This window comes from Nicotiana tabacum, chromosome 6, assembly GCF_000715075.1.
Source record: "Nicotiana tabacum cultivar K326 chromosome 6, ASM71507v2, whole genome shotgun sequence".
In the NCBI taxonomy this organism is placed as follows: Eukaryota; Viridiplantae; Streptophyta; class Magnoliopsida; order Solanales; family Solanaceae; genus Nicotiana; species Nicotiana tabacum.
In genome coordinates this window covers 162,261,611-162,277,866 of record NC_134085.1, presented here as the reverse complement: position 1 = coordinate 162,277,866, position 16,256 = coordinate 162,261,611, and the positions used below count along the sequence as shown (strand labels likewise).

Sequence of the window (16,256 nt, the reverse complement as noted above, 5' to 3'; positions counted from 1 at the left end):
TAAGAAACATGTAAATGCCTTTTACATATAAACTAGTATTAGTACCGTGCGGATGCGCCGACTCTAATCATGTCAATATTTAAGTTATTTGGATTGTATGTAAATAATCTTAAAATTTACACTTTTTCAGTAAATATAGATAATCATTGGATATTAACTATATGGAAAAAAAAATTAACAATTTCTTCTATTTTTCTTTTTTGATATCATTCTTGCCGGTGTCATTGAATCCTAAAAATAGTCGGGAAGCAAAATAATAACTCATATTTATGGCAAAACAATCAAATGTTGAGACAATGAATGACTCTTTGGATAAGACTTAACTCTTTTACTACTACTTGAACTCTTATTCGGTGTGTTGATATCTCTTAAAAAATATTTCTTTCTTAAATTTTCAGTTTCTAAAACATTATTTTTCAATTATTTTTATAATAATGTAATTGAAAATATTGTTCTTAATTCAAAACTCATTTTAGTTGGCTAACAAAAAATATAAAAAATTCTTTAGCTAGTGAATTATTTTTACTCCATTTTGATATTTGACATTAACCATGTTAAATATCTGAGTTATTTGAATTATATGTAAATAACCTTAACATTTAAACCTTCTAAATAATTATAGATAATCGTCAGATATTAATTAAGAAACACTAGATGAAAAAAGACTAACATCTTCTCAATTCTCGTAGTGATAATTTTATTTTTGCACTATTCTCATAGGTGTCATTAGAACCTAAAAATAGCCACAAAGTGAAATAATAACTCATATTTATGGCAAAGCACAAAGGTTGACACGATATAAATGATTCTTTGATTACGACGTGACTCTTATACTACGACTTGAACTCTTATTTGGTATGATTTTATCTTTCAAAAAATATTTCTATTTTGAAATTTCAATTTCTAAAACTTTATATATATTATAATAATGATTATCTTTATAATGATGCAAGTGAAGATATTATCCTTAATTTAAAATTCACTTTAATCGGCTATCTAAAAATTTAAATGATTCTTTGGCCAGATTTATTTCAGTATGACTCCATTTTAAGCTTATCGATATCTCTAGCCCCAAAATTTAAATTTTTAATACCTTATATATATTAAAAAAAATATTCTTTGAATCATTAAATGTTAAATTAGTTGATTATTATTATAAAACATTGCATATATTGTCTTAAAATTGTCAAGTAGTTTATTTTCCAATATCGTACTTGGTTTAACCTCAATACAAACTACTCAAATTACATTCCAATTCAAATTTGAATATCATATTAATTTGTTAGTAATTGTGATTTTTAAAAAGGACACATAATGTAAATTAAAAAAAAATATTCAAAGATATCTTTATCTTATAATCTATGTATTTGAGTTGAAAAAAAATATATTTAAAATCGATGAGATTAACTTTCAAATTTTTTATATTCAACAAAGATGAAACATAAGAAGAAATTTGTTGTCATCTTTTATTTCTCGTTTTTAGATCTTTCTATCATTACTTTCAATATTTATTTTCTTTTATCTTATTTTTTATGTCATTATTTCTGTTGTTACAAAAAATTATTTTATTTCACTATAAAATAATGAGTTTTAATAAAAATTATCTACATATAAACTTTAATTATATTTTTAGTCTTTGGTTGAAATTATTTCATATTTTTCTTTTGGCTTTATGTAATCAGCCTAAATAGGTGCGCACCCGACCACTTAAATTAAAAAATTGAATGATGTGTAATTTATATATTAATCCATATATAATACGTGTATAATTATGTGTTGTTGGTATATCATCTAATTATATTAGTTATAAAAAGTAAACAATAAATATGGCCGGATATTATGTAAATATTCCATAAGATTTCAGTTTTTTGAGTTTATCCATGATATAACTTCTATTATAATAATTTTAAAACTCTCTACTAATGTTCAAAAATATCTTATCTTTTTATTATCTTTGAGTTAAAAAAGTAAAGAGATTTTTCGAAATAATTTGTTTACATTTAAAAAAAAAAGATATTTCACGTCATACCAATTTTTTCTTTATATATACTCGTTGTTACACTTAAAAGTCACTATAGAAACTATCAATTAGAAACTAATTTATCTCTTGTTGAGTTTGAAAAAAAAAATTCACATACATATTCAAAACTAATATCCTTCAACGAAAAAAATATTATACCCTTGCAATATTGGCTTGACTACAGCTAAATGAAGGGGTTTCAGCTTATACCCTTCAATTCCTTGAATGTGCTAAATTGAAATTAATGATAGCAATTGTATAGCCAAAATTTTATTATTTGTTTGATCTCCATTTATGCAAATTGACTCTTCAAACATATATTCTTCAAGAAGAAAAAAGAAACAACTTTTTTTTAATTGACTGATTTTGTGATGTTTCTTTCTCCAGCATGTATGTTTACTTTATTATATATGTAAGTAAACTTTATTTGGTTTTGTAAACTCTTTTTTGTTAATAAACATAGACGTGTACCCTATATATTACATTTATTTTAAAAGAATTTTGTTTATTCAAATCTAGCTACAGTGTTTCAAAGAACTATACTTATAGGATTTTAATGTGAAAGAGTTTTATAACTATATGGAGTGGATTTTTTTTTTGCTAGAGGCGAAGTAGTATTTAAATAATTATAAAAAATAAAAAAAGTTCATAGTGATCATTAACCAAATTAAGTATGATAACATGATAAAAAAGATATATTTTATTTTTAATTTAAATTCAAATTTTAGAAATTTATCTATAAATTCAAAAATTATCTTTTAATTCAAATTCCGTATATATATATATATATATATATATATATATATATATATATATATATATATATATATATATATATAACTAAAACAGTCAAATATAGAATAAAGTTACCATATACTATTGACATTTATTAGCTTGTCACTTGGCTTAACTATAATGTCAAATATATATGGTAACTTTCTTGCTTTAATATATATATAGATATAGATTTTCCACATTTTTAAAAAACTCATAAAAATTGCATATTAATGAAATTTTCCAGTAAAAATTGCACATTTTAGCAAGAAAAAATGGGGAATAAGTGAATACAAAACAAATTACTTCCTCCATCCCAACAGAAATACTATCCCAGTAAATTGGTGATTCTTTTTTTTAGCCTATTTCAAAAAGCACGATCTTTTTAAAATAAATAATATTAATTTAAAAGTTTATAAATATTTAAAATGTAACGACATATTATATATCGCACTATTTAGAAAATGACATTGTAAGCATATAAATTTTATTGGATTTAAATTCATAAAATAATTTGGACCATATTAAATTCAAGACATTAGTCCAAACAAATATTATGGCTAGTAAATTGGGCTAATTATTAAAAGCCAATATATGTGTTGGGCTAGTCCATTTAATGGACTATAAATTAAATGATAAGCCCACTTCAGTAGCGTAGGGTCCAAATGGCTATTTGCCCGTCTTAAAGCCCAGACTCGTGCCACGTGTCAAATGATGTGGCAATCGAAGTCAAAAGAATGAGCCAACAAAATCATGTCATGTGTCAAGTAATGTGGCAATCCAAGCTAAATAAATGAGCCAATTAAATCATGCCAAGTGTCGGGATAGTATTGGTCAGTTCAAACGGACCAATCAAATCGAAGAGTCATACCACTCCCTACAACTATAAATAGAGGTCTTCATAAAGCTAGAAGACACCAAAAGTGATAACAAGAAGCAAGCAGAGAGCTCGTGGATCAAACACCGCAGATTTCTCTACAAGCTACAAGTTCAAGCACTCAAGCATTCAAGCTACAAGTTCAAGCATTCAAGCTACAAGTTCAAACATTTAAGCTGCAAGTTCAAGTTCAAGTTCAAGATCAAGAACGAAGCCAAATCAAATACAAATGCGTTCAAGATCAAATTACTTGTTCGTGATCAAACCCAAATTCAAGTTCTAGGAGGAGATTCAAGATCAAGTTTTACAAGCCCTTGAATCAAATCAAAGTCAAGCTCATTAAGATACTTTACACTCTCGAAGAATCAGAGTAATACCATAGAGATTGTAACACTTTCATTTATTCAAATCAAATACTACATTTGTTACGCAATTTTCCAGTCTTGATTATTTATTTTTCTCGACGCAAAAATTTGTTGTTACAAATTTTTGGCACGCCCAGTGGGACCATCTCTATCTCTCATCTCTTCAAATTACCAAATTTCAAGAACACAGAAATGACTCCTAAGAAGATCAACTTCAAACTCACTACTGCTAAGGCTACGGATTCCAAGTTTTCATCTGATGTGGAAAACATGCTGGATGCTACTGTGGAAAGCGTAGGACCTGTCACTAGGAATAAAGCAAAATTGTTGGGACAAAAAGCATTTCAAATGTCGTCTGCATCGGTTCCTATCTTTGATTTTCAATCCTCAAAGGGGGCAAGATCCTTTCCAACTGAATTGGAAGAAGGAGCAAACATTGCTGAAATTGTTGAAAAGACATTGACTCTACTTAGCCCTTCTAGATCTAAGAACTCATCACATAGGGTGATGATGATGTCTTGATAATTGGATCTACTCCAAGCACTCCACGTGAGTTGTTCCACTCAAAGTATGGTGTAATAGAAAATCCGTGCTTTGCTCCACCATCCACGATGGTTATCCAAGCAATGGTGACTAATACCTCAACTGTTGAAGAACAACTTGCAAATTTAACAAAGGCAATTAAAGGGTTAACGAAGTATATGCAAAATCAAGATAATCAAATTGTCAAGCTGACAGATAGAGTTGAAAGCATAATGGAGGGAGATTCAAGTCATGCACCTGGAAAGCTCCCAGTGATGCAAGATAAGGGGGACTCATCTGCAAGGCGGACAACGGCTTCTAAACAATTTTAGATTTCATCTGACGGGGTTATTCCCATTGACCAATTGAAAGACTTCATTATGGGAACCATCAAAGATAAGTACGATGTTTTTGCCAAGTCTTCTCTCGCATATGCACGTACACTATGAGAATTGATAGTTTGAAAATGCCTGCAGGTTATCAACCCCCAAAGTTTCAACAACTTGATGGTAAAGAAAATCCAAAGCAACACATTGCACACTTTGTTGAAACTTGTAATAATGCTAGAACCTATGGAGATTATCTTGTCAAGCAGTTTGTCCGTTCCTTAAAAGGAAATGCTTTTGATTGGTACACTGATCTCGAGGCTGGTTTCATCGATAGCTGGGAGCAACTTGAACATGAATTTCTTAACCGCTTCTATAGCACAAGTCGAACCGTAAGCATGGTTGAACTCACAAATACGCGTCAATAGAAGGATGAACCAATTGTCGATTTCATCAATCAATGGAGGAATGCGAGCCTCAATTGTAAAGACAAACTTAGTAAAGCTTCTGGAATAGAAATATGTATCCAAGGAATGCATTGGGGACTTCGCTACATCCTGCAGGGTATCAAGCCTAAGTCTTTTGAATAATTGGCTACACATGCTCATGATATGGAGCTAAGTATGTCTTCAAATGGAAATCAAGGGCCACCTGTTTATGAACCTCGTAAAGTGAAGGATAAACAAGAAATAAAGAAAGGAGAAAAGTTTTTGCCGAAGTCTGAGAGCAAGGAATCAATGAATGTTAATGCCTCGCCATTAAAGGTCACTACAAAAGTGAGTAAGAAGCAAAGTGTGAAGACAACATCTTTACAAGATAAAGTTGGCCGAAAGTTAACTCTGAAGGAAATGCAAGCGAAAGAATATCCATTCTTGGACTCCGATGTCCCAAAATTTTTTGAAGAACTCCTTGAGTTGAAACTCATTGAGTTACCTGAAATGAAGCGGCCAAACGAAGCTGGAAAGACTAATGATCCAATATTACAAGTACCATCGGTTGATTGGTCACCCTATTGAAAAGTGCTTTGTCTTTAATGAGAAAGTCATGGACTTGGCCGTTGAAGGAAAAATCTTGCTTGAGGATGAGAAAGACATTTCGAATCAAGTCTCTTTCATTTTTGGTTCACTTGATCCCATTGTCCTTTGCAATTTTGTCGAAGTACATAAATGTGATTGTCACACCTCCTTTTCCCTGCACTCCCGGAAGGGAGGGTATAAAGGAGTTTTTTCCAATTTAAGTGACGATCGAAACGAGATTATTTATTTTTTAAAAAATTCAGAGTCGCTACTTAGGATAATTTTATGGTGTCCCAAGTCACCGGTTCAAATCCCGAGTCGAGGAAGAGATTGACTCTGTATTACAGTGCGCGAACTAGAAATTCGGGTAAGGAATTCTGTTAACCCGGGAAAAGGTGTTAGGCATTCCCGAGTTCCGTGGTTCTAGCACGGTCACTTAACTGTTATTATTGGCATAATTATCTGATTTTAAAATATTTTGAACCTATGTGCATTTTAACTTTAAACCGCTTTTAATTATTTAAGGAAAAATCAAGGTTATTTAAAACACATCGCAAGTCACGCTACATGAAATGCACCCGCGGTTGACGACACGTTCTATCTAACCTTGTTGGAAATTAGACTCAGGTCACATGAAATGTACCCCGGATTTTAGATTAGGTATCACGACCATGTCATGGGAACCCTTCCCAAGAGGAAATTATAGGAAGTATCCATGTCTGTCACACCTCCTTTTTCCGCCCCCGCGAGGGGTGAAGGAGTTTTTTCCAATTAAAGGACAATCGAAACGGGATTTGTTTGTTTATTTCAGAGTCGCCACTTGGGAGATTTAGGGTGTCCCAAGTCACCAATTTTAATCCCGAATCGAGGAAAAGAATGACTCCATATTACAGTCTGCGTACCAGAAATCCGGATAAGGAATTCTGTTAACCCGGGAGAAGGTGTTAGGCATTCCCGAATTCCGTGGTTCTAGCACGGTCGCTCAACTGTCATATTCGGCTTGTTTATCTGATTTTATACAATTATGTGCTCATGTGCAAGTTTTAACTCTTTTACCGCTTTTATCATTATATTTTTTTTTAAAAGAATGTGAACATCGTTTAAAATATGTCTTTGGATTGCGTCACATAAAATGCACCCGCGATCCGGAACATATTTTTATTCAATGTTTTGGGATTTGGATTTGGGTCGTATAAATGCGCACCCGTGTTTAAGATTGTATTATTATTAAAACCGTGCCTAAAGCGATTAGCGTATTATTATTTATGGGTAAGGTCGTGGAATTCACTAAACAGTCCATCCTGAATTCTAAATACTCAATTAAACATTTATTGAGGGCCCCGCAATTGGTGCATTTTATTGGGCGAGGCTCATCTCATTTTTTTTTTTTAAAAGACAGTCCTAAAATGCCTACATTTTTCTATTGAAATTTGTTTCTACAAAATAAAAGAGAAAATATCTTAATTTATTTACATGTTTGAGTTGTTATAGATGAATTTTGAATATGATTCATAAAATCTGAAAATGATGCAAACAGGACAGTCCGTTGCCACTGCAGGCCCAGGCCCAACGTGTATGACATAAAACTAGACCTGGGCCGTCTTATTCACATGTTATTACCTAGTTACATTATACTAGGCATGCTCTCAGTTTGTCAAATTAAAGAAAAAAAACTTAGCAATCTAATTTTAATCCTAGACCATTTACATGCTGAAATTAACCAATATTATTTAACTAAACAATATTTCTACCAAGTTCCTACTAGATGGCTTATTCATTTTACTTGACGGAGTTACTACACCATTTATTTATTTTTAGGCAATATATAGATAGTTCAATCGTTAAGCTATCGTCGGATGTTCCACTATATGTATTAAATAGCTACACGATTCTGATTTTTTGCAAACTAAATAAATATACATACAAATAAAATTCAGAATATAATTAAAGTAAATTTGGAATTTCAACTCTTCATTTTTCGTATTCATGCTTCATATTTCAGATTACAATAACCAGCGTGTCAGTTGTGTACCTGATATTGGAAGCAAAAGAAAATGAAGATGAGAATCAGTAGCAGTAATAACAATACAGCACAGCAACAACAGTCCAGGAGCAGTAACAACCCAGGAACAGAGTTTGCAAACCGGTGGAGTATTAATCCCAAAACAAAAGCTTACACAACAACAATTAATGCTAATTTCAAACAATAAAAGAAAGCAGAAGATTTTTTTTAGTTTTTTTTTTATTTGAGAGTTTGAATATTTTCGGAATTTTTCTCTCTCTTAAATATTCAACTTTTTTTTTTCTGTTTGTGTTTTAATTCTCTCTCTCAATTCTTCAGATTCGTTTCTTTTTTTTTCTGTATTCTCCTATTCTCTCTTTAAAATCTGATTCAAGACTTCTTATTTATAACACCTTCCCCAAACCCTTTAATTAACTAATAAATCAATATTTTTTCCTACCAAACCCATTATTCTTCCCACTCATCCCCATTACATTAAATAAATATATCAACCCAACCCATTACATTTTGTCCCTCATGCCTACCATAAACAATTGTCATATTCCCCTCCACTATATTTTGTCTTGTCCCCCATTAAATTAAACAATTATATCAAAACTCACCCCATTACATTTTGTTCCCCATGCTTAATTACTTTAATATTATCTTGATTTTAATGGAAAGAACATTTAAAATAAATAATTATTCAGAAATTAAATTCCAAAAATGCCCCTCTGCTCTTACTGAAATTACCAAACTACCCCTGAACGTACTGCAAATTACCAAACTACCCCCATCCGCTATAAACACTTCACTTAATCAAACTCAACCAAAATATAGCCAATATGACCAATTTCTACACAAATTCAAACAACAAATCACATGAACATGATTTCTTCAACAATTCAACAACAAATCATATGAACACAATTTGAACAACAAAGAACAACTAAAATTTGATTGAACAATATTTTTAGCAACAAACAAACCTATTTTCAGATTCATCAACAACAACAACAAACAAGTATATTCAGATTTCTAAATTCAATAATATTGAACTTAAAATCAACTCTAACAACATTACAACCAACAATTCCTATATTAAACTTAAACAAGATTATGAGACAAATTCAAGAAATAATCATAAATGATAAACAAGAAATCAAACTATACAAATTTCGGATTCAAGATCAACCAAACAAAGTATGAACATGAATGAAAATATTCAATAACAATAACAAACAAACTTTGTTCAAACTTTGAATTAAACTTAAACAAAACAAATAAACATATTCAAATTACTAATCTTCAAATAATCAGCTAATCTTTCTTAAATTAAATCCAACAAAACTTATAACAAAGATGCATGATCCAAAAATTAAAAACATAACTTCGCATTAAATTACTAAATTAAAAACAAACTTCAAACAAGATGAACACGAACTAAATCTATATTAACAACAAACAACGGATTTGAACGATTTAAACTAATACCTTTCTATATTAAAACTAAATCCTCTTAAAATTAATAAAACAAACTGAAAATAATTAAATTGAATCTTCAACTTAAATCTAACAACAATATAATTAAACTAACAATTTTTATCTAAAAATAAATAAGAAAATAAAGCAAACTTGTGCTAATTCCAAATTTGAAAATATCAAACAAATTACGGACGAAATAAAACTTAAACCAACTAACCGTAAACGACCAACGACGAAGATCTTGAATGAAACAAATCTGTCCGAAAAATGATTATCGTACCAAGATTACCAACGCCCTAACGGATCTTGCCTTTAACGATAAACTCCCCTTCCTCTTGAACTCAAAACAACACACAACAGACTCAAACGAAAAACAAACGAATCCTTGACGAAAACGAAGAAGATAACGCACCATCAGAAGCAGAAACGAAGCCGCAGCAGCTGGTCGACGCAGCTGGAAGGAGGAAGGGAAGCAGCAGCGACATGGGCTGAAACGTGAGCAGTTGTGCGTGCTCGTCCATGGCGGAGAAGAAAGGAGGAAGAGAAGCAGCAACACTGGAGCGCGGGCAGCAACGGCTGCGTCAATGGCGGACGCGGGCAGCAGCTGCGACGGAGAAGGTGAAGGTCGACGAGCTGTTCATCGTCGATGGAGTAGTGGAAACGCAGCAACAATGGAGGACAAAAAGCAGCAGCAATGGCGAAGAGAAAAGGACGCAGCAGCAGCGACATGGACGACGCAGAAACAGCTACGACGATGGTCGTTTGGACGCGATGACGAAGAAGAAAGGCAGCTTGCTTGGCGTTTTGTTTGGAGAAGATGGAGTTCGTTGGAGCTTCTGGTTTTGTCGACGTTGGGCAGCCATGGTTGGAAGGTTTGGAGCTTTGGGAAGATGAAGAAAGAAAGAGGGGGGGTCTCCTAAGTTTGTTTTTAGGGTTTTTGTTTTTGGGTTTCAACAAGAAAAAATGAAAAATGAGAGGGGGTTGGGCGGATGGTTTAGTTATGGGGCGGACCGGGTCGACCCGGTTTGAAATGGACCGAGTCATGGGGAAGATTGGACAATTGTTTGGGCTTGGGGTTGAAATTTAAAGAAATGGCTCAATCCAATTTTTCTTTGTATTTTTGCTCTTTTCTTCTTTTATTTTTCTAAAACTAAATTATAAAAGTACTTAAATTATTATTAAGAAATAAATTAAGTTATAAAAGCGCAAATTAACTCCCAATAACAATTAACGCATAATTAAGTAACAATTAAGCATAAAATTGTATATTTGGACATTAAATGCTAAAATTACAAAAGATGCCTATTTTTGTAATTTTCGTTTTTTGTAAACAAACTTAATTACTAACAAATTGTAGAATTAAATCCTACATGCAAAATGCGACATATTTTTTGTATTTTTTATTAATTTAACAAATAAACATGCACAGACAAATACAAATAATTATCCAAAAATATCACAAAATCTCACAAAATTGCACACCAAGGAAAATCATTTGATTTTGAATTTTTTTGGCAATAATTCTCATATAGGGCAAAAATCACGTGCTTACAGCGCCTAGAGCAACTGTGCATTTGACTAGACTGAGATATCCTTACGACTCAACCTTACTTCTAAGTTATTGCTAACAGATTAAAATCATAGAAAAAAATTGAAGGCACTACTCAACTTGCAATTTCAGCTTGGACTTGGAGAAATATTAGCGGAAAGGGTTTTAAAAAAAAAATAACTGTAGCTTTGGCTACTGAAATTTGTAAGGCAACTATAGATTTATGTACACACAGTGACCAAGCAAAAGAACAACCAAGCTCAAATCCTTTTAATATTCTGTATCCGCATAGCCTGCGACCATTCTCAAAATTAATTCCAACAAACCATATAATTCAGAACCCCACACCATTAGATATAACATTATCATCATAAAAGGCATCAAAGGTTCTTATACCACACTATGATTGTCGCAACAAATAAAAACAAACAGAGAAGATTGGAACTGCTTATGCTAAGTGAACACAAACTATGAAATTATCAATTAACAAGCACAAATCTATCACATTCATGAAAATATCCAACAGATACAACCAAATTAGTATGTAACATGAACATCATTTCAATGTAAAATATTTATAAATTGACAAAATTTGTGATGGAAAACAAAAGCAGCAGAATTTAAGAAGAGAGAAACGGAACCTCTCATTAAATGGCTAACCCGAGCCGACGTGCAAGAAGTTCGAACAGAAAACTTTATCGGACCAAAGCTCGGACCTCGACGGAAATGGGAGCTCAAACGCGAACAGAAATCTGAAAGCAACCTCAAGTAACCTCAACCGGAACTCAAATCAAAAACTTCGAACGGATCTCACAAACGAGTTTCAAAAATGGACTCAGCCTCAAACGACAACTGGAGTTAATAATCAATTGAAACTCACGGGTAAAATGGTTTCTAGAGCAACAATCTGCTTTGCTCTGTCCGGCAAGGCAGCAGCTTCGAATGAAGGAAGCAAAAAAGTCGAAATCAGCAGTTGCTGCTGCTTTTGTGAGGAAGGTCCTCGGTTAAGGTCTAGGTTCTTTGGAATGAAGAAGCCTCGTCGGTTTTTGTCTGTGGAAGGAAGGTCCTAAAATGGCTGTTATGGAGTTGTTTTTGAAGAAGAAGAACGACGTGAGAAAGGGAGAGGTGGGCCCCAGGTCTGCGGGCGCTACGTTTTTGCAAAATATTTTAGGCCTCCTCCCCTTCAGATTTTTTAGGTGTTCTCTTTATGTAGAGTCTAGGTTTAGGTTATTATTTTGTGTATTTTGTCAATTAGTCCCTAGGTCTTTTTGTGTTAAGTCCTTAGGGTCTTTTTTTATTTATTTTTGTTCCAAAGAAGAGTCTAGAAAAGTCCCTAAGCTTAATGGACAAATCTGAATTGGGCCAAGAATTAGGCTCTAAAACTCTTAAAATTGTGATCCAACACCTTAATCGACTCATTTTAAAATAAGATAAAAATATTACACAATGCAAAAGCTAACATGAAACTATTATATATTTTTTGTATTTTCAAAATTTTATAAAGATAAAAATAAGGTACTATTTTTTGTATTATTATTATTATTATTTAATTATTTTTTATGAAAGATACATACTAAAATTTTTTTTTTTTTTGTAATTTTCCATTTTTATGACGAAAATAAAGTAAAGAAGTCAAAAAATAGTTGAAATAGCTATATTAGACCTAAATTAAATATTTATGTGTTAAAATATGAAAAATCTTGGGGCGGGTCAAAAATCACATGTCTACAGTGATGACATCCAAACTGCATCATTACTAGATATGATTAAATTTGGTGACTTTGAACCTATCGATGTGAGTAAACCATTGCTTTCCCCTATGGCGTATAAACTAATAGTGGAAGAAAGATCTCAAGAGAAAAGTGAATCACGTGATGATGAAACTGAGGATGAAGGTTGGATTCTTGTGACTCGGCGGAGACGCTGCAAAAAAAATTCACAAAGGGAGTCAAATAAGCAGTTGACTAGGGGTAAAAATGGTGAAAGGACCCAAGAAGAAAATGATAAAAAAGAACTAAAAGAAAGCAAAAATGGCTGAGAATCACTATCAAAGGCTACGTCTTCCAGTGACATTGGAGGAATTCCTGCCAAACTGGTTACACCCGCGAGCTTCCTGTGAATATATGAAGGCCTCATGTTGTAAGATAGATGAAGAAGAGACAAAGAAGGAGGGTCCATCATTGCTGCCACCTCCCTTGCCTGAAAAACTCACTGGGAATTTTGAATAAGTGGACGTTTGTGATGCAAAAATCACATTTACTAATGATGATCTTTTGCTTGGTGAAACATACCATAATCGCCCCCTATTTATGGTTGGCTTTGTGCGAGAACAGAGAATAAGTAGAATCTTGATCGATGATGGGTCTGGTGTCAATATTCTCCCAATTCGTACTATCAAAGAGCTTGACATACCGATGGATGAACTATGTGAAAGTCGTTTGATGATTCAAGGGTTCAATCAAGGGGGGCAAAGAGCTATAGGGGCTATCAAATTGGAGATAAATATGGGAGATTTGCATTCGAGTGCATGGATGCACGTGATTGATGCAAAGACCTCATATAATATCTTGTTAGGAAGGCCATGGATATACGAGAACAAAGTGGTTTCATCCACCTACCATCAGTGCTTGAAATATTGCGAAGATGGGGTCGAAAAGAAGATAGTTGCTGATGATAAGCCCTTTATTGAGGCTGAATCATACTTTGCCGATGCAAAATTCTACTTAAAGAATTACGTCTCAAAGGAGGTTAAGGTTGATGAAGTAATATTGACCAAAATTGTTGCAAAGAAGGTTGAGGTCACAACTAGCAAGGAAAATATTACAGTTGACCAGGTGCTTCATTATCGGAACAAGATGAATAAGGCATCTTCAAGTAAGAAAGTGGCTCATCTTCTTCGCTATGTCCCGAAGACAAGGAAGATCGAAGATCCATCTTCTGAACTACAAGGTAAGGTGATAGGAGACTTGACCCTTTCTATCAAGCGAATAGATGCAATTAAGTCATCAACAAAGTTGCTTAAAGGGTTTGTCAAATCATCAAGCCACAATTCGCTTCTAAATCTAGTACTTCATGCAAAGCGCACAGATAAGGGTTTTGACCCAAACGCCTACAAGTTGTTGTCAAAAGCTAGATATGATCCCAACGAACCATCCAAGTTGGGAAAGCTCCCGCCTGAAGCTTCAAAGCCTACTCAAAAGATGATGATGGAGAAAGGGTACCCACTAAAGCAATCACGTGAAGGATTGGGTTACAAACAACCCCCGCCAATCCGTATCTCCATTAAAAGGGCAAGTTATAACTACATTACTACTAAAGAAGTGTCTATGACACTTAATAAGAAGCCTTCTGTGTTTGATCGACTTACGAAGACAAGGACCTCAGTCTTTGATAGGTTGGGACCACTGAAGAAGGAAAACAAGCGTCATGGAAGCGATAGAAGGATTGGAGCACCTATCTTCGCTAAAAAGGAGATTTTAACCACACAATGCCCAAGTCTGATTCCTTCTAGAATGAGGCGAGAGACCAAACTTGTAGTTTCATGCAAAAAGGTCCTCAAAGCAAGGCTCATACTATAGTACACACTAAAGAACAGAGGAAGATGAAGAAAGTGTGGGGTCATCATATCATATCACCATTCATGACGAATAAAATGCTTCATCTTATACGGAAGCCGAGGAAAAGTGCCTTGATATTCATGTGTGTCGTCACATATCTTTCAATGATGGTGATCCTCAAGAGGATGAAAACGTTAAAGATGCACAACCTGAGCTTGAAGAAGGGGTGAAGACAACGGTTGATGCACTAAAAGAAGTCAATCTCGGAGTAGTTGAAGATCCAAAGCCCACATATATAAGTGTCTCTCTAACTAATGATGAAGAGGGCAAATATATTGAGCTACTTAAGGAATTAAAAGACGTATTTGCTTGGAGCTACAAGGAAATGCCAGGTTTAGACCCCAAAGTGGTTGTTCATCATCTTGTTGTCAGACGAGGTGCTCGTCATGTGAAGCAAGCACAACGTCGCTTCAGACCTGAACTGGTTCCCTTGATTGAAACTGAAGTTAACAAGCTTATTGAGGCTAGTTTTGTTCGTGAAGTTAAATATCCTACATGGATTTAAAGCATCGTCCCTGTAAGAAAGAAGAATGGCCAAATCCGAGTTTGTATTGACTTTAAGGACCTAAATAACGCTTGTCCTAAGGGTGAATTTCCTCTTCATATCCCTGAGCTCATGATTAATGCAACAACTGGATATGAGGCGATGTCTTTCATGGATGGTTCATCAGGATATAATCAAATTCGCATGGCACTGAAGGATGAAGAACTTACTGCCTTTCGTACCCCTAAAGGTATATACTGCTACAAGATAATGCCTTTCGGTTTGAAGAATGTTGTTGCTACATATCAACGTGCCATGCAAAATATTTTTGATGACATGCTTCATAAAAACGCAGAGTGTTATATTAACGACTTGGTAGTAAAGTCAAGGAAGAAAGATGATCACTTGCAAGATTTGAGGATGGTATTTGAACGACTTCGGAGATACCAACTCAGAATGAATCCGTTAAAGTGCGCTTTTGGAGTTACTTCTAGGAAGTTCCTCGGTTTTATTGTTTGACATTGAGGTATCGAAATTGATCAAGCTAAGGTGGATTCTATCTTGAAAATGCCCGAGCCTAAAGATATTCATGAATTAAAAAGCTTGCAGGGTAAGTTGGCATATATTAGAAGATTTATTTCGAATCTGGCTAGAAGATGCCAACCATTTAGTCGCCTCATGAAGAAAGGGGTTCCTTTTGAATGGGACCAAGCTTGCAGAAATGCTTTTGAAAGCATTAAGTCTTATCTGATGAAACCTCCAGTACTGGCAGCCCCCATACCTGGAAAGCCATTAATATTATATATTTCAGCACAGGAAAGGTCAGTAAGAGCGCTTCTCGCTCAAGGAAACAATGAAGGCAAAGAAAATATGCCTTATTACTTGAGTAGGATGATGACGCCAAATGAGCTCAAGTATTCGCCTATTGAGAAGTTATGTTTGGCACTTGTCTTCTCTATTCAAAAGCGGAAGCATTACTTCCAAGATCACGTTGTGCGTCTCGTCTCAAAAGCGAACCCTATCAAGTTTGTCATGTCTAAACCAGTCCTAAGTGATCGATTAGCGAGGTGGTACCTCTAGTTTCAACAATTTGAAATTGTGTATGTTCCTCAAAAGGCAGTAAAAGGACAAGTATTAGCAGACTTCCTAGCTGACCATCCGATTCTAGATAATTGGGAGTTGTTTGAAGAATTGCCTGATGAAGATGCAATGGTCATAG

General features: G+C 33.8%; 1 protein-coding gene across 1 annotated transcript; it reads left to right on the top strand.

The window, feature by feature from the left end:
• The first annotated feature begins 13,245 nt into the window (after window positions 1-13,245).
• Window positions 13,246-15,556, top strand: LOC107819815 (uncharacterized). The gene is made up of 3 exons (XM_016645969.2): window positions 13,246-14,431; window positions 14,610-15,025; window positions 15,140-15,556. The coding sequence occupies exons 1-3, from the start codon at window positions 13,246-13,248 to the stop codon at window positions 15,554-15,556; spliced, it is 2,019 nt and encodes a 672-aa protein (XP_016501455.2).
• Window positions 15,557-16,256: the final 700 nt, after the last annotated feature.